The 21,462-nt window shown below is 40.4% G+C and overlaps 2 protein-coding genes across 3 annotated transcripts in view; both read left to right on the top strand.

Annotated features, from left to right (window-relative positions):
* si:ch211-276f18.2 (glucose-fructose oxidoreductase domain-containing protein 1) overlaps nt 1–8,569 on the top strand; it is a 41,145-nt gene extending 32,576 nt beyond the window's left edge. The window contains exons 2-3 of the mRNA XM_034707007.1: nt 4,644–4,837; nt 5,154–8,569. Of these exons, the coding sequence (XP_034562898.1) occupies nt 4,644–4,837; nt 5,154–5,894 (935 nt within the window). The 3' untranslated portion in view covers nt 5,895–8,569. The remainder of the gene's footprint in view (nt 1–4,643; nt 4,838–5,153) is intronic.
* Nucleotides 8,570–14,047: 5,478 nt separating this feature from the next.
* Nucleotides 14,048–21,462, top strand: part of LOC117828605 (kinesin-1 heavy chain-like) — a 30,638-nt gene continuing 23,223 nt past the window's right edge. Inside the window, exons 1-7 of one of the 2 annotated variants that reach the window (XM_034705783.1) lie at nt 14,048–14,319; nt 19,057–19,144; nt 19,234–19,307; nt 19,418–19,522; nt 19,614–19,662; nt 19,749–19,804; nt 20,201–20,288. In XM_034705783.1, coding sequence (XP_034561674.1) covers nt 14,194–14,319; nt 19,057–19,144; nt 19,234–19,307; nt 19,418–19,522; nt 19,614–19,662; nt 19,749–19,804; nt 20,201–20,288 — 586 coding nt within the window. In that variant the 5' untranslated portion in view covers nt 14,048–14,193. Of the gene's footprint in view, nt 14,320–14,873; nt 14,986–19,056; nt 19,145–19,233; nt 19,308–19,417; nt 19,523–19,613; nt 19,663–19,748; nt 19,805–20,200; nt 20,289–21,462 lie in introns of those variants that run through there. The other variant, XM_034705785.1, reaches the window with a different exon arrangement.

The following is a 21,462-nucleotide window of genomic DNA, read 5'->3' as shown; positions in this document are numbered from 1 at the left end:
GTAACAGCTACATATCAAAAAAAGGTTTTGGAACCAGACGGTAAACAACATTTATTCCTACTAGCATGTGACCTAATAGAGTTTCCTTGGCTTTTGCAGCGAGCCTCAAGTCGACACTTGAGGAACTGCAGTTTTTATGCACTCGTGCATTGACTTATTTTTGTAAAGACAGATGTTGCCGCTTGGTTTTTATTCCCACAGTCTTTCTGCATGTCCAGTTATGGAAGGAACGATGGTGATTTTCCATCAACAAGTATGATGACTGAAGCAAACTGAAGACTTTGGAGTTATCTTCACAACCTGCAACGGAAACTAAATTATATCCAAAGTTTCAAAAGACTGTATTTATGACATTTCTAGTCAAATTTATATTATTACAATTAATATAAGCCAAATTAACCTGACAAGTCAAGATAAAAGACTTATTTCAAGATACTACAAGCCAAAAAGTAAGGACTTATTGATTTGTAGTGAGTAAAAATGGTTGCTAATGCAGTGTAGCCTGCACACACAACAGATATACTCAGTAAGATTTGAGTTTCTGAAATGTGTCCTTCATCTGTTTCAAAAAGTTATGTCATGGGAACAGCTGTGGAGAGACAGGAGCATCACTTTGCACTGCTTTTTGAATGTAGTGTCAGATTATCCGAGGCTTTCGCTCCCTTGAACATTCTTGATTTTCACTTTTATTTGTATTGGGAGCGCTCTTTTTGTTTTACCCTTATCTCTCAAATTCCTAATTCCTCTCCGTCCCCTGTTTTCTTTCTCATCTGCATTCCTCTCCGCTGTGCTACACCACATTTCACCTTTCACCTTTTGGCTGTACTGCTTATTATTTGTGGGTCATTGGGTCACCAGTCAGGGGGCCAACATATAGCGACAACCACTCGCACTCACATTCAAACCAATAATGCCAATAATCCTAGCTTTGATGTTTTTGGACTTCCGGAGTCCAAACGAGAAGATAATACAAACTGCAAGCTCACTTAAGTCCAGTGTCATTTTTTATTTGAATCGTTGACTTGTTTCAGTGCCTGGTGTGATTTCGCCTCCTGCTCAGGTACATCCGTAATCTATTGGACACAGTCCTTCCACCTGCTTGTCTAAGGGAGGCTGTGTCTGTGAGTTTGGATGAGTCAACAGACTCTATAAGCCACCTTCAGAGCTTTGAATGTGAGGAGCTAAAGGTCATTATTGATCCGTGAGGACCTGCTTTTATCCCCATGAAGGTCACTCTCAGATCATGCGCTGACCGGTCAGGACTGTCAGGTGTTGATTTGACACAGCAGCTTGAGCCTTTAGTTTAGTTATATCTGGCTGAAGTGTAGTATAGGTTTACATCTTTGCAATCAGACCCTGATGAGGAGAGTTTTATATATTTTTGCCAAATCATGTCGAGTATATCTGTGGGAAAGTGAAATCTGCTGGCCAAGCTATTGTTCTGTGTGGACACTGAGCTCTATGTGAGAGCCAAAATTCAGACAAGATTCATTTAGCTTTCACCCAGAGGGGCTTCACCCGTGACAATTCCCATTCCCACTATCTGTCTGTGTATGATTCTACCAAAAAACCATGGATGGGGGCAAACTGTTGTGGCTTGGCTTTGTGTGTCTGCAGGGGTTGGTTGGGTGGTGGGTGGGGGCTCCCATGGCGCTCCTCACAACTGGGTCAGAAGGATTAATTTCCTGGCCTTGGCTGATGGAAGCTAATAGCAGATTAGCATGGGAAGTTTCACTTCCAAAACAGCCCCTCCACCCACAGCCTTAAGCCAGGACTGCAAGTGTAGCAGCATGCTGCTTTTCACACGCCAGGGGCTCGAGGAATGTGTGTGTCGAGTGATGCCCGTTTATTGTGCCTGCGTTCACTTTTTAGTTGCCATGAATGTCCACAGTGGGGATTAGAGGAGCTAACAGCGGCAGAGGTGACCTGCAGAATACGTAGATGTACCATCAATCAGAATAAAGCCTCCTGACTTAGTAACAACCAAGCACAGTTGAGAGATTAAGCCACATTATGTCTCTCTATTCAGTCCTGCCTTTTGTGACTTGACTTATGTGGTTATGTAACATTACAAAGTACATTACAAGGACATTTTTTCATCTTATAAAAAGTTTCCTGCAAAAGCAATAACAATCATTCTTGTTTGAATCATTTATAGTCAAGGTTTTGCTTCTGCAGCCTCTATGATCCGGTCTGATCCGTATCTTGTAGTGGCTGACCTTATCAGAGGAGGGGAGCTTAATGATCCATTTCCAAGACCGGATCATTAGTCAATACCCTTGAAACCTTCACTCTCATGAAAACACACATCACAGCTTGTGTCCAAGTTTGCTCTTGATTGTGAATGGACTCAATGCTGCCTACACTCAATATTGATCCACTAAGTGTGTCCATTATTTATTAATAACAGACCTCACTGAGTAGTCGAGGTGAAACAGTCTTTGCAGGGAATAACTTTCACCTAAAACTGATTGTTTAAGGTATTAATTCTGAACTATAGTGAGATACAGTTTCTAACAAACTTTAGATTCTGATTACAAAGTCCATGGACACTTAAAGGGATGGTTCAAGTTTTTTTTAAATTGTTCATATAAAGTGCTTATAAGTGGTGAATGTACCGCATGCGGAGATCCCATTCTACGCCAGGATCAATGTGTGGAGCTAATAAAGAAAAAAGGTCCCTCAGCTTTGGTGAATGGTAGCGCCCATGGCAATAGTTTTCTCTTCAGCGCACTGGCGAGTCAAAGTAATATTAAACTTAACATTTTCATGCACAGTTAAGTCAACAGATGCAGAAAATATCAGCAGCAACTGTATAAGGTCCTGTTCCTTTAACTTTTATGTTGGTCTTTTCTTCAATTTGATAGACGTCTCTTTCACTCAGCTCCTTGGCATGTGTCATCATGTGACATCAGGTTGTCCCTGGTGTCTTGCTATGTAGAGTTAAATACCTTTGTTATAGGGTTGCGACCAATCAGAATCAAGTATTTACCACAGCTGGGTGATTAGTAAGAAAACCGTGTAATTATGTACAAGGGTGTTACACTTAGTGTTGATAAGTATCATATACAATCCCACTTCAAGAAACTGAACTATCCCTTTAACAAACAAAAATGTACTGTCATTTTTTATTCATTTATTTATTTATCTTGGTGACCATGGTATAATGCCATTCATGTGCTTTGTTTGGCATTGTTGCTTACATAAACACACTATGACTTGGATTCCCAACACCCATGGCATGTTTTTCAGTTCATTAAAGCTTCTGTGGGAATCTCTCAGTTTGTATTGATTTTGATGTCGCCCTGTGTCAAAGTTATATCTCCAATCAGTTTGATAATTGTGTTTTATAAAAAGTTATATAAGAATAACACTCATCCTGGTTTCTTTTAACATTCAAATGTATCCCTCATCGAGTCTTAACTTTGGAAACTGTAGGTAAAAGATTGTTTGTGCTGTGTTCTGTGAATCATCACACCTAGCAGTGATTTCAGTCAATCACTGTATAAAACAATCAGTCTTCTGTAGTTGAAAGTTTTGCTTTAGTAGGTCATATAGAGCCATTAGTATTAATTTTAGTCTGTTTCATAACCAGTAAAAAAAATCCTCACAGGAGCTTTAAAGGAAAAAACTTCAAGGATTAGGACTGATGTTGATTTTGTAGAAGTAAGTTATGTTAACTACCCCACCATTTCTAAAGAACATAGCCTGTTTGTTGCACTTTTAAATGGGAGGCATACAGGATATCCTTGAACATGCTTAAACACAGCTAATGTTAGCTATGCTAGCTAACATATTACGGATGTTTTGGTTCAAAAGACATTTCTGATTTAGGGGCCTCATTCTCCTCATATTTGGACGACTGTAAGAAGAGAACGTGATAAAAGGAAAGACGGTTGCTGTCATCACTCTTCACATCACTGTCCAGCCTCTAATCACTGTTGTGTTTGGGTGTTTCTGGCACCAGTGGAGCTGTTGTTGTGCTGGAAGTGATTTTAATTAGGTTTCATACTGTGTCTGCTGGCTCTGTCTCTACCGCCTCCTCCATCTTTCCTCTGCCTTCTGTGCTCTTCATCTATCAACTCAGGCATCTTTGTTGATGCGACATCTTGTTTGCCTGCTAACGTTAAAGCCCTTCCAAATTGCATGAAGGAATCTAGATTTTGTCCCTGAGAGAGGTTTGAATCTTTGCATTCATCTGCTCATATATTGCAGCGAAATATAGAGGTTGTAGTCTGAGGATTTTCTCACCTCTCATTTCAAAGGGTCTCAAAAAAAAGCAAGCTCCCTGATAGCCTGGTACCGTGCACAATTCTGCATAACAGAGATATTCAGTTTGTGTTTTGCCAACACCCTGAAGTATAAGAGAAATAGCCTCGAAAGTTTAGGAACTCTTGAGTCAGCTTCAGTGGGAGTTGCCACATTCTGCATTGTTTCATCAGGGGATGTTTTCATACTCTGAGAGGAAATGATGTCTGCAAGTGTTGCTAAGGCACACCACATTATGTGCTCTCCCTAGTTTGCTTTGTCCTCCTTTCATCTGTACATTGATATTATTGAAGAACACTCAAAGCATTGAAATTCTGCAGGAAGCCTACAGCTCACTAGGCTAACTCCCATCTGTCTCTCTTCTCTTTTATAAGGTATTGGAAAGAACGTCATCTGTGACCGGACAGCAACGCCTCTGGATGCCTTTAGGATGATGTCAGCGGCCCAGTACTACCCAAAGCTGCTGAGCATTATGGGAAATGTGCTACGTTTCTTGCCGGCTTTCGTAAGAATGAAGGAGCTGTTGGAGGAGGGGTACATCGGGGAGCTTCTGGTCTGTGAGGCCCAGGTATGACAAAACTTTGAATGTTTATCATATTGTGATAAATGGTTTGACAGTTTTTTTTCATGACATTTAGACTTTAAAATATATTGTGATAGTTTCTCTTGAGATTAGCTTCTTTGAGAGCAGAGCTGGTGAGGACTCTCTGACATGGTCAAAGTTATTTTGCATGTTGTTACCCTCAAGATTTTATCCCGAATACCACCCTAACTCTTTAATTCATGGCCTGATCACACAGAACAGACAAAAAGAACAATATAGATACAAAACTGTTATGTACGGCTCCTCTGGGGGTTTCTTTTTTCTCATCTTTGTCCTTCAGGTCCATAGTGGAAGTCTCCTGGGGAAGAAGTACAACTGGAGCTGCGACGACCTGATGGGAGGAGGCGGTCTTCATTCGGTGGGCAGCTACATAATCGACCTGCTCACATTTCTGACAGGTCAGCGTGCAATTAAAGTCCACGGCTTCCTAAAGACCTTCGTCAAACAGACGGATCACATCCGAGGAATCCGTCAGATCACCAGTGACGACTTCTGCACCTTCCAGATGGTGCTGGAGGGCGGTGCCTGCTGCACAGTCACACTCAACTTCAACGTGCCCGGAGAGTTTCGGCAGGAGGTGATCGTCGTGGGGACTGCGGGGAGGTTAACGGTCATGGGGACGGACCTGTATGGACAGAAGAACAGCGGGGGCGGAGGAAGCGGTGGGGGTCCTGAACTCCTTCTCAAAGACACCACGCCTCTTGAGAACGCTTCCCTACCGGAGAAAGCCTTCAGTGACATTCCCTCCCCCTATCTGACTGGGACGATTCGTATGATCCAGGCTGTGCGGCAAGCCTTTCACGACCAGGACGACAGGCGGACGTGGGACGGAAGGCCGCTGACGATGGCTGCTACCTTTGAGGATTGTCTTTACGCGCTGTGTGTGGTGGACACCATCAAGAAATCCAACCAGTGTGGAGAGTGGCAGAACATTGAGGTGATGACAGAGGAACCCGAGGTCAGCCCGGCTTATTTAATCAGCGAGGCCATGCGGCGGAGTAGGATGTCGCTTTACTGTTAGCATCAAGCTTACCTGACCTCATCTAATGACCTGTGCTACGTTAAAAAACTGGAGGTGGCATTGGAATAGCTTTGGTATTGTTGGATCTTTATTTATGCAGCTCTTACATTAATCACAGGTTTATTTTAGCGCTATCAAACCTGTATATGCTGTTACAGACAAAGAGGTTACACCACTATGATACAGAGGCTTCCTGAAACCCAACCTACAGTGAAAAAAAAAGCAATGTGATCAATAATCAAACATTTATTTATACGGAAGCCTTTCCTGAAGACTTGAGTCCTTTAATGTCGATGCACTTGTAAATTAAACTGATTCATCCAAACAAAAGATTCAGTCATGGAGGCAGACGAGGAATTGAATACTACTGTTTTCTGCATCACCATTACGGTATTGAGCCTTTCATATCTGCTTCTCTTAAATAACTTGGTCTGGAAGACGATACCTTACACTGTGGGTCCAAATGAGGACAGCCAAGGAAGAACGATGGTCCTCGCAGTTGAAACTGTGCCGCTGCATTGTTGCTATAATCCGAAGTACCTGTTAGTTTTATCAAGTGAATGTTCAAGGAAATAAGTGTGCTTGATAGCTCCGGTTTTGTCTGGTCGATATGCTTTTTCTGTATGTGTGAAACAAGGGAGTAAAAAAATCAATAGTTTGGCTTTAGTTGGGTTTCTCTTAGGGGAAACCTGTCTGGTGTTTGTACGCAATAATGTAGGCTGCAGTAAAAACCTTTTCTCCTCCAGCCAGGAGTAAAAGGTTAAAACAGAATATGATATGCCTTTATGCAGTTACAGTAGCCTGTGCAACAGTTTGCAAGTCCACTATCAGTTGCAGTGATTGTTCCTCTTATTTATTTGATGCATTTTATACTATCATGAAGCATGGCTGAAAATGAAAAAGAGATGTTGCAAACTGTGTCCACATCTATCCAGAGCCTTATGTGTGGATATTTATCGACTTGCAGTAATGTGCAGGTTTAATCAAGGCATCACATCCACTTCAGGTCAGTGTCATTATGCATCAAGCATGCTTTATAAAGCTTCTTTAAGATGCAACTTTAAATACAGGCCTTTCAATACACGCCACATGCAAGTTCACTTTGGACACACAAAGTAAGACTGTGATTGGCTGTCAATTCAAAGTGTAGTCCAGTAGATCATGTGATATATCAGCTCTAATTTCAGTGTCTTTTAATGGTTTTAATGCTGGTTTTGTTCTACGTTTTTCTTTTGTCACCAAATCTATCCAAAAGACCAAAACCAACAACATGGTACTAAATCTGTTAATATTGATTGGTCCTGAACCGGTAGATTGGTATTGAAGAACCTTCAAAGCTGCACCAATCAATATGTTTTAATGACAATGGGTCAAACAAGTCTATTTTATTTGGTAAGTGTCCTACGTATTGCTGCACGCACAGAGATTTATCGCCACTCTTTAATAACAGTGGGGAGAATTGCAAGTCTCTTTTGTCTATTTTGCTTCCCTCGCGCCATTTCCATTAGCTTCATATCAAATCACAGAAAGTGAACTTAGCTGAAATTTAAATTCAAGACAGTCTAAAGTTAAGAAAACACTGAGATTACAGTCTAACTGAGGGCAGTTTATTCAACACATGTAATCACAGGATCACAGACTCTTCATGTAAGTGATAGCCAACTGTTGCTAACATTAGCAGAGCTTGCAGAACCAGCCTTCAGTCTTCCTTGTAGGTTAACGTCTACATGCCTGTTCTGGTTATGCATTGCTCTGTGCGAATGGTTATATTTCTAGATAAAAACAAACAACGCTGTGCTACGAGATGCTTCACTCATCTGTGCTGGTTTACATCCGGGTAGTAGAGCATTATAGTGTTATGGCAGCAGCATATGACCAACAGTTCAGGCCTACAAAATTAGTACTTATTTGTTTAACCAATTCTGTTGCTGACTTGTGAGGGAGACGATGTTCAGTCGACACATCTCAAATGCAAATTGACATTTCTTTAATAAACAAAGACAAAAATACATAGCTCACATTTTAACAACACAAACAGCTCTGTAACGATGATCTTTTATTACTTATACCGGGGGGAAAGTGCATTTTTAACTGTTGACTAATTCACATTTGGTGCTGAAGTAAGAAGACAACACCCTTTTTCTTTAGGGTATTATTATGTTGCAACAGGATTCAATTAGCAGAGAACAGTAGTACAGAGATGATGAAGAGTTACAAAAACAAAAGGTGGGACTTGAGAAGGGATTTGACACAAGCATTACAGTTTTATTGTGATCCCTGTTGATATTTGGAGTGATTTTATGATTTGAGACGCATACAAAAATCCTTTGCCTCTCATTTTTTAGTTGCAGTAAATCCAACTATTCTTTGTTTTTCCTTCCAATAACAACAGAAAACAAACCATCCAAAATTATTTGCAAAAAAAAGCTTGATTTAAAGTTTATCACAGGTGAGAGGGGAGCACTGACCTACAAGCCAAAACGTTGTTTTTTTTATGCACCTCTGTTCCCCTGTGTGGTTTCCAGTTCTTCAACTGTGCTGAAATACTATCTATGTAACGACTACTGAAAATGTACATATGGAAATATTATAAAACATCAATATGTGTTTGTCTAAAGAAAAAAACAAGTACTGTATGCTTTTTATTTGTAAAAACCAAGGACGTTGAACAATGAGTGTTAATGTTTTAATGACTCTTCTTTGTGTTTGCTTGTTCAAGTTCCGTGGACTGAGCTGCAGCGTGTTTGGGAAATTTACAGCAGACTGAGGCCTTGGAGCATGAAGCTTCCTATAGTTTATAAATTATTGACCAAAATCCTCTGATTTCACACTGTAAAAGATAAAAAAAAAAGCTTCATGTTTACTTTTAGGATGCATCATAAATATAAGATAACGTCAATGTCATTGTGTGCAGACTCTGATGTGAATACTCAACCTGTAACATAACATTAGTGAAGTCTGAAATGTTTTTATCTTGTATACCACATCATGGTTTCTGAGGTCAGGACACAGAACATTCAACTCTGTGGATCAATCAGGACTCTACAATTGACTGTTCTACCTGAATAAGCCAAGTGCAACACTGATAAGCTATCACTCTTTAAGATAAGTCCAGTTATATTATTGCCCCTTGTGTAAAAAGCGCCTTATCAAACCTGCACATAGACTTTCCCCTACTTTCCTCAGACAGTCCTGATTCAAACTGAGACAATATCTTCACTGGAATCTCCTCTTCTTCTGTAGTTCAATATTTGTATTCTCTATTTTAATGACAAGTTAAAGCTGGAGTTGAATAACTGAGAATGCCTGAGTAAACGTCATGATTTAAACTTCAATTTTGCTCAAAGCAACCTCAGTCACATGGCAAAATACAGACACAGGATAGGTAGACACTGTATGGGAACATCCAAATAATCCAAAATCACAGTTTCTAAATTTAATCATTCTAATGTTTCTTTCATTCCCCATCAGGCCTGTAACCAAACTTTATTACTGTCTGATTTATGACTCTGCTGGAGTTACCTTGGCAGCTGAGTCTTTTTAAGTCTCCTGTTGGACTGATAGTCATGTACAGAAGATCTCAAGATGAGACAGGGTTTGTATAATCTGTGAGTTTATTGCTTTATGAGTGGAATGAAAGGTGAATAGATGATAGCAATTAAAGCTAACTGGAGCTGCTTTATAGGGCTACACTGTGGTGGAGTGGTTAGCGTGTTTGACCCACTAGCGAGTTTGCATGATCTCCCCGTGCATGTGTGGGTTTCCTGCGGGTTCTCCAGCTTTCTCCCACAGTCCAAAGACATGCTAGATACACTCACACTCACCTTCTGTAGGTGGAGGTGAGAGTGTGACTGGTTGTTTGCTGACGACCCGCTTCTCGCCCAATGAAAGCTGGGATAGGCTCCAGCCCCCTGCAACCCTTAACAGGAAATATGGTGTAGTTAATAAAAGGATGGGACTGCTCTACAAGAAGATTAACCCCCGACATAATCTTTAAATGGATTAGTCCACTGGTCCAGAGAAGGATCGTATCGTTATGATTTACAGGGTTACACTAAAACTTGAGGTCAACTATTTGTAGCTTCACAAATAAGATCTATTGTATGCCATTGTTATTAGGAATCACTCAGTAATTCCTACTCAGTAAAGCAGAGTGGAGCTGTTAGTTTCATTGGGGAGCAGTGTGAACCACATGAGGCACAATCTGAAGCACTGAATATTTAATGAGTGGAATTATAATGAGCTGATACAGCACAGGGGGAAGATTTTATACATTTTGAAAATGAGTCAAACTGATATTCTTATGTTTTTTTTCTAAATATTTCACTTCTTAAGGCTCCTCATGAAGATGTTTAGGTGAGTACAGGAGACTGAATTATGAAGCAGGTTCAGCCATGTTTACAGCGATTCAAACGTGTGCTTAAACGACCCACTGTTCTACATTTTTTGAGGTCTGTTTAGAAAAAAGCAGCTCTGTGCTTCAGAAAGTCTTACTGCATTAAAATAACACAGGAGGTTCCCCGGTTCCCTCTTGTTTGCAGACAGTCCAGACTATGAATTGCTTGTTCTTGCTTTGGCAGCATTCACAAACTGCTGAGGAAAGGTTGAGTGAGAGCAAGATGGAGGTGGAGGTGCTGGAGGAGGAGGAAACAAAATTGCTCTTTCTGTAAACCTCAAAGAGGAGCTTCTTCTGCCCTCTGAGAACGTTACCCGGCAACAGGAAGCCATGTTGCCAAAACTAGGTCTTTTTTTCTCTTTATTTTCCTTTGATTTTCGCTCACACAGTGACACACTAACCTCACTCCTCTACACCTCTTTTTTTACCACACACGCCCCCTTTCTTTCTCTCGCTGGCTGGTGTAAAAAAATATGTTTTCAAATGTGATTTAAAAGAAGATACTGCTGTCCAGCTTGCCTGAGATCCTCAGGCAGGTCGTTCCACAGTCGAGGAGCCCTGAAACAACAAACGTTCGGTCACCTTTATTTCTAAAGTTTGAGGCAGGAACTTACAGGATACTCCTGCCTGAGGATCTGAAGCTGAGCCCAGGTTGGTAGGAGGACATCAATTCACTTGCATACTCTGGGGCCAGGCCATGAAGTTCTTTAAAAGCAAAACCTTAAAGTCTATTCTAAAAGCAATGGGCAGCCAGTGTAAGGTCATTAAAAGAGGAGTAATGTACTCTCTCTTCTTATTTTTTGTTATAATAAGTGTCATATGAGCAACCTGTAGCCTAATGCAACACAGCCCATAAAGTATGTTCGACTCTTCTCTCTTCTTTTCCTTTTCTATTTCCTCTCTACTCTTCTCGTCTCTTTCCTCGTCTCACCTCCAATCATTGCATCCCATGCATCCCATCGTGTCTAAACTCTTCTCTTTTCTTCATGTAATCTCTTCTCATTTATTGTCACATCACCTTTTTCTTCTTATCTTCTCTCCTATTTCTCCCCTCCCCTCCTTGCCTCCTGGACAGCAGAAACTATCACAGCTAATTCAAAGTAAAACAATAACAGATAGATAAGATAAGAGTTGTGATCGCCTTTCCTCAGCTTGTTTATGAACACTTAATCTCTTTGTTTAATCAGAAAAATAACTAATATCTAACTTAATACTGTGTTGTGACTGTATCAGATATTAATTGTGCTGTGTGTGGCATTGACCCCTGTACATGGTGGAACTTGAGCTCTCACATGCATACACTTGGACCTTAATCTAGAGGAAGCACTAACTGGAGGAGTAATTGATCTGTTTTACCTGTTAAGGACAGTAAGCCCTCTGCAGGAGACTGATCAGTCACAGGTACAAAAGCTGCTCTGAGTTCTTGGTGAGCTGTCAAAAGTTAAAGTATGCTCCTGTTTAAAGCCCTGCCCCCTTTCTGTCTCTCCTTTTTTTGTTTGTTTGTTTAAGTGGTTCTATTGCCTCTTGATTGAACTGCCTCATCTCCACACAGTGCTCAGCATTGACTGAATGTGTCTGGATGAGTGTGTGTTGGAAAATGTGTGATTTTGTGTGTGTGTGTGTGTGTGTGTGTGTGTGTGTGTGTGTGTGTGTGTGTGTGTGTGTGTGTGTGTGTGTGTGTGTGTGTGCATGTGTGTGTGTGTGTGTGTGTGTGTGTGTGTGTGTGTGTGTGTGTGTGTGCAACATGGTTTTCTGCTTCAGCGTATCTTATGCTGCAGTTTCTATGAAATAAAAAACATGTAGATCTACAGTGACTCTAATTGTGTCATTTAATTTGATATCTTTTGGTCATATTTAACAGACTTGATATGACAGATTGTATATCATCATCTGTTAGGCCTATATCTCTGCATGCATGTCTTTAAAACACATCTAATGAAAGAGAAAGAAAATGTTATTTTAGTTATAGTTCTGCAGGATGTGCATTTGCTCCTCTGCTCCTTCTTGGCTGAATGCATCACATAGAAACTTCTGCTGCCCCCTGCTGGCTGCTTTAGAAGCTGCATATTTACTGCATTTTGTTTCCCTGAGGCTACAAAAAACGTCTTCCCCTAAATTGATGGAGAAAATAAAAACAAGTGCACCCAACTCTCAAAGCACCTCATCATTGTGGTAAAATGTTAAAGAAACATTCTCCAAAACTTTCATCATTCCTAGTATGATGCATTTACAATATGATGGTCATTGCACTTTTTCCGAAGATCTTATATACAGACAAATCAAATATACCTACTTTTCATTTTTGTTTTGTCGTAATTTCTATGTATATGCGATCAGTAAGGTGGCCAGATATCACAGTATATATTAGTAAATTGGTACATGATGTCATGTATAAGATGACATGTGAGTAAACATGTTTTTGTGTCTTACATTATATCCTTACAATAAGACAATGGAAGTTTGAGAAGCCATTTCTTCTATGTTATGTTAACCAGCTATATCTAAGTCATATAACGCTGTACACCATGCATGGTTTTAACATGGTAGTATGTTTTCTGTGCAACAAAATCCCCCTGAGTATCTACCCTCAGAGGAAATGTGTATGCTATCTTCTCTTTTTGTGACCTGCTGGAACAAGTGAATTTACTATATTTAGGATCTATAACACTTCCCTAAAACTCAAATGTTCCATTCAAGTCTATGTTTTGAAAGTCTAAATGATGTTTGGTGATGAAGTGTGTTATGATAAACCTTAAGGACCCTGCATCAGCTTTGATAATTTCTCATTCTGAAGAGAAAGGAAACCATTGTAACAAACCAGGCCTTTCTCTGTCCATATGGGGGCGCTACAGACTGCAGAGAACATGAGGAGTTACTAGCTGTTTCTCCCTGGAGTGAAGAAGCTCAATATTTAAAATGTAGTTGAAGAAAACTCTGGTGGTGTTGCAACCGGTTGCAACTCGACCAAACCTTTAATTAAGAAGATACACTGATTGCTGCAACCTAGTACGGTCTATACAGATTTCACATGTTAGCCTAAAAAAACTGTGGTTGGAAGTTTGTGCTCTATCATTTATCTGTCCGGTTTGTAAGAAACAATAAATATGAGCAACTTTAAAAGGTGAATGCACAGGAAGGCAGACACACAAAGGAAATGTTAGACAGATGTGTCACCTTCATGCAGAAGGCCTACCTCTTCAACTGTAGAAAAGTGACTGTAATACAGTATGTCTGCAGTCAAAAATCATTAAGTCTACACAATGTCAGGTCAAACTGCATGCTTTAATTGCTAGGTACAGTTTTTTTTGCAGAAACATGTGCAATGGAGAAGTATTCACATTTTATATCAACCCAGTACACTGCCTGATTCACTGCTGGATCACCATCTACTGTGATCAATGCACAACCAAACTGTGCCATGTGACAACTCTGTCCAAATGGGCCCCAAACATTTAACCCCTGCCCTGATCACAACATGCTTTTTACTTATTAACAGAACTAAAGTGTAACTTTCTTTGGTTTTCTTCTTTAAAAAAAGAATCTCTCTTAAGGTACATTTTAAAAAAGACACATTATTATTTGATATCAAAATGTATCAATTGTCTTTTTTTATATATCAAATCAAGATCAACATTTATTTGTTTTGAAGATAATTAGTTAGACCTCCAGTCCGATGCAGTTTTGTAATCGCCACATCCCGGAGTGGCCATCGTTTTCTTGGAAGTGATCAATTCTTTCTTTGCAGTAAGCGTATTTTAGAACCACTTCAACACAGTTTCCAGTCAGCTGAAACATCTCTGTCAGGGGCGCGCCCTCCCCCTTGGCTCCCCTGCAGCTTTGCTCTCTGTATCTGTCTGACTGTAACGAGAGGACGGAGCGCTCCATCCATCCACAGCGGCGGAGATGGCGGACCCCGCGGAGACCACTATCAAGGTGGTGTGCCGGTTTAGGCCGCTGAACAGCTCAGAGGTAGCCCGGGGAGACAAGTACATCCCCAAGTTCCAAGGGGACGACTGTGTGCTGATGGCGGTGAGTTTGTTTCTATATTCAGAGCTCAGAGGATGAACCGAACTCAGGACATCACTTCTTCCTTACAAGTGAAAGTTAGAAAAAATGTCCATAAAAACTCTATTCAATGTCTCCTATTGCCGTAAATAAATTGATCTGGAAGAAAATACTTCTCACTGCGTGTCAAACACGGGTAATCTCTTGTCTATGTTTCCTTTCCACACTGAGTGTTCCAATTTACATAGTCCTTTTGTTGTTTAACTTATATTAATGTTTGATAATGCTATGCGTAAAGAACCTCATTCGGCCGTCCATTGTGCTTTTACGCACTGACTTCTCTCGATTACAGGTAGACGTGTGGTCTCAGTCTCAGTCTCAGGTCATCAAAAACACTTTGCATTGTTAAAATCAAATAAATCTGTCTGCCACACAAATCAGTTGAGCCAAAACGCATCTATTTGAAGTAAGATTCAACCATCTCAGTGGTACTTTTACTGCATCGACTTCCTCTGCACTTCACCAACCTCGTCATTATAGGTTGGATAGGTTATTGCTAACTTTACCATACTTGATTGTTAAGGCCAGGTATTGCTAGCATGCTAACATCTTAGCATGTTATGTTAGTAATAAGCTTACCCTAAGCTGAAAACGTAGTTATTGCTGGGTGGTGAATCTTAATTGGGAAAGGTGAGTCAAACGATCATGTTGAAATGTTCAAAATGGCTTCACAGGCCATTGAGCAAACGACTCTGGGGAAGTGACAGCTTGCTAACAAGACCTAACTACTGTGATACGTTAAAGGCAAAAGTTGATTAAATAAAGGGAAAATATGCTACCAGTAATGCAGAATATCTGTGATATCTGTATGGTTTAAATAGTAAGACAACTTTGTGATCCTTCATGGTCAGGTATGAAGGAATACACCTGAGTCTGTTTTGTGATACTATTATTTATCAGGGAAACACTTTGGATTACATGTGAAGATTCAGGACAGCAGCTCACTTTTACATTAGTTCGACCATAGACTGTAATACCACAGGCAAGTCATCCATTGATTTGTGAACAACTGTTTTTGGAGGCTCAAGTTTGACTATTGGCTGTGCCATGATGTTATTTTGAAGCAGGAGGTGACTTACATGGTCAGATGATGTTACATACATATCTCTATGCTCCTGTCCTTGCTCAAACCTCTATGTTGTGGCAACTTGTCAATGACATACCCAGGTCCCAGAGCATAACCTGCCTCATTAGTGTATTAACTATAAATGGGACAGTTGTTTCTACACTAACACGAGGCTGGGCTAAAAAAGTAATAAAACCTGACAGTTGATGCTTTTAACGTATTAGGGAAACATAACAGAAGCAGTATATCAATGGAGATGGAGCAGCAGCGCTGAGATTGAAAAGTGGTCTATACCATGTCACTCTGTGGCTAGTGGCTTGCCGCGCCATGTCGCTGCATATACCAGAATCAGAATCAGAATCAGCTTTATTGGCCAGGTATGCTTAAACACCGATATGTCTCTCCTAAAACTGCGTCAGGTGCCATTCTTTACCAACATTTTTATGAAAAGAAATTCCACGTCTGGAGTATGTGTTTAAATAGATGGGATTTCAATACGGTTAGAAAAAGATTATTTAGAAGTGTAGTAAATATACTTTATTTGACAGTTTAAGAAAAAGTATCATCAAACATGATAATGTGAGACCATTTGATGACTGATCACAATAAATGCAACTGAGAGATGATAGTAGTGAGACAGAGAGTAGTAGTTGTAGCAGCTGGAATCTGGCATGTCTACTGCATGTCTATGGTAGTGACTCAGAGGAATCTACGAGACAAGGGAGCTCAGGGTCTCCAGAAAGGTCTATGGTTAGTAACTTTTAATGGGACAGGAAGAGTTAAAGTAAGTGACAGGCAGACAGAGGAGAGAGAGGGAAAGACAGGATCCCAGTGTGTCAGTTTCCCCAGCAGTCTAAGTCTATAGCAACATAACTAAGAGCTGGTCCAAGCCTGAGCCAGCTCTAACTATAAGCTTTATCAAAAAGGAAAGTTTGAAGCCCACTCTTAAAAGTAGAGAGGGTATCTGCCTCCTTGTCCCCGACTGGTAGATCATCAATATGTCAGTTTTTCCTTATAACTATCTCCCGTCTATTAATTGATTAGTTTAACCTCTCCATGATTACAGATGACTTTCTTTTTCTGAGGCTATTTGAAATGCGTTACATCAGCCTTCTGCCTGTTAAATATAACGTCTGAATGAAGATATGTACAGATGATCCATTTTCATGGCTAACTACAACCCCTGATGTTCCTCACCATCAAAAATAAAACACATGAACAGCTGCTTTGTTCAGAGGTGCAGACTTTCGGCCACAGGGTGGCTGATGATCAGTAACTTGACAAGGATTTGCGTGAATGTACTTCAGTGTAGATCGTATCAAAGACAATGTTACAGCAGGCCTCTGTTTTAACTGTTTCCAAAAAGAAACACAGAACGGCCATCCAATAATCAGCTGACCGATGAATCAGTTTATCTCTAGGATTTGTGATATAAGTTCCCTTCATTATAATACACAATTAAAACAGACAGTCAGCAGAAACAAGACATGCACAGCCACACAGACTCTGCAGACGCACTTCATGAATAGTGGTTTTATTTTGAAGAGCAAAAAAGTTCCGCGTGTTATCTTTTTCCATCCTTTCAGCTGATAGATTAGCACAGTTTGCGTGGAGATAAGTTAAGTATGTGATTAAAATGTACTTTTCCAAGCTTGAGGGGGAAAAGATCATGATCATTGGAGTCATTGTTTGGAAATTTACTGGGTTATAAAATGTAGTGAGTGAGGTTTGTGACATGTACCATGTCACAAACCTCAGGGAGTCAAGTGTCATGTTCTCTGTGTGACTGACCACGATCATCAGTTTCAAACATGAGTCAGCTCATGTTCCCTTTATTAGCAGTATTGCTTTTTTATTTTGTGTATTTTGTTTATCTCACATGATCAGATATGAAGTTGAAGTTGATGAAGTCCATTATTTGACATGTTGTAATCTATTTCTGCTGTTATGAGGAGTAGTTGTAAAGGGACAGTTTCAGCAACCTGCAGATCACTGCTGCTGAGATAATGACATGAACAGGATGACTAATTAAGGCATTGACTGTCATAGGTTATTTCTGTGTTTTTTTGTTTGTATCACTGATCACTGAAGTTTCTTCTGCAAGCTAATTTAACTGTAAACTGTATAAAGGAATTGCAATTCATTGCAAATTCCCTCCACCATAAAAGAGTTGTCACGTCATACCTGTTTGTCTGCCACCAGTGGGAGAGCAGCATGATAGCCCCCTTGCGTAAATAGATATTGTAGGGTTAGGCAGTCTTTCTGTTTCTTCTTATTCTGTCTATACCCACCATCCTCGCACTGGAAAAGGGGATAGGATATGAGAAAATACAGAGCAAGAGGTTAGAACGAGAACAGGGAAAGCACAACCAGGGTGAGAAGCCTGTTTGGGCTAGAGCTCAGCCCAGCTTGGTTGGACTGTACACTCTACCTCCTCCTATTCCACCGTTTTCATGAGGGCAAGAAGGAGGGCGGAGGAAAAATGGTATGTAAGAAAGAGGACAGGGAAGGCAGAGCCAGGGTGAGAAGCCTGTTTGGGCTTGAATTCACAAGTGACCATATAAAACATGGATGGATTCTCTGTGATGTCACCCTTTGGTTTCTGAAACAGAGTTTTGGAGTCCATAGTCGGTATTTTTCATATTGAACAGGCTGACTCACTTACATGAGAGGTGGAGATGAGACCTTTAGCCTCTTTGCTTAGAGCAACAGTGTGCCTGCCTGTCAGTCAAGTCAGTCATGCCTGATTATGATAAACTCATCACCTTATATCTTAGAGATTGATAAGCCATTTTACAATCCCCCTGTACAATGTGTGCAGATAGAGAAACTAGATGTTCAGACCAAAATCACTTTTTGTACATGGTTGCTAACATGTTTCTTTTTGCTGTAAAGATGGGCTTTTTAAATGCAGTTTTAGGACTTCTGCATTTATGGAAGTATATATGTAGCTTCATTTTTTCAAAACTTGTGCTGAGTTCGGAATTTCACATATTTAATGGCCAGGGATAGGGAATCAGACTTTCAGTATTATAATTCTTTAGAAGCAATTTTTACAGTGACAAATATATCCAAAAGGCTGCTGATTCCTCCAGGCCCTTTGGTCAAAGTTAGCTTGATTTCAGACAGAAATTGAACTCTCTAAACTCAAGCTAGTAGAGTAATTCATGTAGGGATTGCACCTACTACTGCCAAAATCATGAAAAACATATAGACACATGAGTGAAGAAAGGCATAAGGTTTGTGAAATTACTTTATTTATTTAATTACTACTTCGCCAAAAGCAACTAGAGACAAAGAAACACTGCAGCAGCAACACTTCTCTGTTCATTGCATGATCAAAAAATGATGTTAAATGTTGTTTTATTGGGTAACCAAACAAGAAATAGTATGTTCTTCCAGTAAGCATAGAATACCCATGCCTAAAATTTACTGTCACAAATGAATTATGTACTTAATTCATAAATTCTGTAATACTTTTAAACAATTTTCCACTTTGTTTTTCTCTGTGTATATTTCCAGTCTGAGCTCTCAATTAGTTTCCAATTTCAGGGGTTGTAATGTGGATTGATATAAACATGACTTTCATGCAACCCTCTGCCCCTGATGCTGATCCCTTTCCCTCCTCTGTGCAGGGAAAACCGTACCATTTTGACCGTGTGTTCCAGTCCAATACGACTCAGGAGCAGTTCTACAATGCTGTGGCTCAGAAGATCGTCAGAGGTGAGAAGTTGGGTAGAATAAAGAACTCTGTAAACACGACAATTCAAGCTCTATACCAAATGTGTTCTTGTTTGTCTTAATGTGTTTAGATGTACTGGAGGGATACAATGGTACAATATTTGCATATGGGCAGACATCGTCTGGAAAAACACACACAATGGAGGTAATGTAAAGAATCCTACTCTTCATTTGACATGGATAAAAGAAGCAATGACATAAAGGCTGAAATTTAGTTGTTCTCTGGTTATTATTTCATACATGTGTCTTCTACAGGGGAAACTCCATGACCCAGACATGATGGGAATCACTCCCAGAATAGTTCAAGACATCTTCAACTACATTTATTCCATGGATGAGAACCTGGAGTTTCATATCAAAGTTTGTTAACATCTCAATCAGCTGGTTTGAAACATCAGTGGATACTCGTCATATTGTTGGTTCAGTCTCACAGGATTATTTTCCTTTGCAGGTGTCATACTTTGAAGTCTATTTGGATAAAATCAAGGACTTGTTGGACGGTATATTTTTCATTTTCTTGCCACTTTTTTTTACATCTTGATACAAATAATTCAGACATGGTGGTTACCTTTCATGTCCTCTGCAGCAACAAAGACCAACCTATCTGTGCATGAGGACAAAAACAGAGTCCCCTATGTCAAGGTGAGACATTTTTGGAGGTAACTACGCTGTCAAAAGTTTGTCCCAGACATTTATAGCGCATTATTCCCCAATGAAATAAGATAATTTGATGACGACAATGTGATCTCCAGGGTCTAGGTTACATAAACCTCTCAATAAAAACTTTGACAATGAATGGAACTGTTTGTTTTTTACCTTTCACATTGTTCTAGACTTTAAAAAAAGAAATTAAACAGAGTGTTAAAAATAAAATGAAGATGAAGTAATCTGCTAACTCTTTATACCTTTCCCTGTGAATGTACCAGCCTGCCAGATGCAGTATGTCATGGCCTCCTCAGATAATAATTGTCTCTCTATGAGTCCCTCCTGCTGCAGGGCGGTGTAACACAGTATTTCCTTGTGTGCATGTGTCCTCAGGGGTGTACCGAGCGTTTTGTGTGCAGTCCCGACGAGGTCATGGAAGCCATAGATGAAGGAAAAAACAGCAGAAGCGTGGCTGTCACAAGTGAGTACATGAGTGCCTCCGGTGCTGCTGCTTCTCATGGGTTCAACCTCACCGGGTCTCCTGACTGCAGTGAGACTCCCATCAGCCAACACACTGTCTGTGTGCTTTAACCATAGCCAAAGAAGAAAGTGAGGAAAGTGAGGGGGAAGAGGTGTATTACACAATACAGACTTTGTGATATCACACCACTGTTAAACAGCAAGAGTGTTTGTAGTGGAGGAAAGAAAGTCAGACTAATTCATTACAATTTTACAATGTTACAATGTCATTTAGCAGACGCTTTTATCCAAAGCAAAGAACAACACAAGCAAAGATCTAGACAAGAGGAAACAAGATCAGTAAGAGTAACAAAGTGCTTCAAGTCAATTTTTGGGTGCAGTTACTGCCAAGCAGTGTAAAGGCAATGCACAAAGTAAGTAAGGAATTTTTTTTTTTTTTTTTTTTTTTTTTCAAAATAAGGAACATCTACAATGAAGTAACCAAACAATTTAAGACCTTCCATTATCATCATCAACAATTAACATCACCACAATAATGACCAAAGTACCAAGTGCTGGGTCACTCAAGAGCTGAACACAGATTCCCAGAGTAGAGCAGGACAGTGCGAGTCAGCTGTAGCTGGAAGACATGATCTGCCACTGGGGACAGCAGTGGAGAACAGTCTAGCTAAGTGCATAGTGCTTCCTAAAGAGCTGGGTCTTTAGCTGTCATTTGAAAGTAGAGAGGGACTCTGCAGATCGAATGGAGTTGGCCAATTCATTCCACCCTTTAGGGGCAACAGAAGAGAAGAGTCGAGCTAGTGATTTTGAGGCCTTGTGTGCTGGAAGCACTAGGCGCTTTTCAGACGCTGAGCATAGCAGGCGAGAAGGGCAGTAGACCTGGATGAGGGGTTCCAGGTAAACTGGAGCGGTTTTGGTGACTGCTTTGTAAGTCATGATTAGAGTTTTGTATCTGATGCGAGCTGCAACTGGAAGCCAGTGTAGCAAAATGAGCAGGGGAGTGACATGAGCTGTCTTAGGCTGGTTGAAGACCAGACGTGCTGCTGCGTTCTGGATCATTTGCAGAGGTTTGACTGTGCATGCAGGGAGGCCTGCCAGTAGAGAGTTGCAGTAGTCAATGCGTGACATTACAAGAGCTTGAACCAGGAGCTGTGTTGCGTGTTCCGTCAGGTAGG

The sequence above is a fragment of the Notolabrus celidotus genome, chromosome 17 (assembly GCF_009762535.1).
Source record: "Notolabrus celidotus isolate fNotCel1 chromosome 17, fNotCel1.pri, whole genome shotgun sequence".
Lineage (NCBI taxonomy): Eukaryota > Metazoa > Chordata > Actinopteri > Labriformes > Labridae > Notolabrus > Notolabrus celidotus.
Note: the sequence above shows the minus strand (reverse complement) of the source record. Positions and strands in the feature narration are given on the sequence as shown.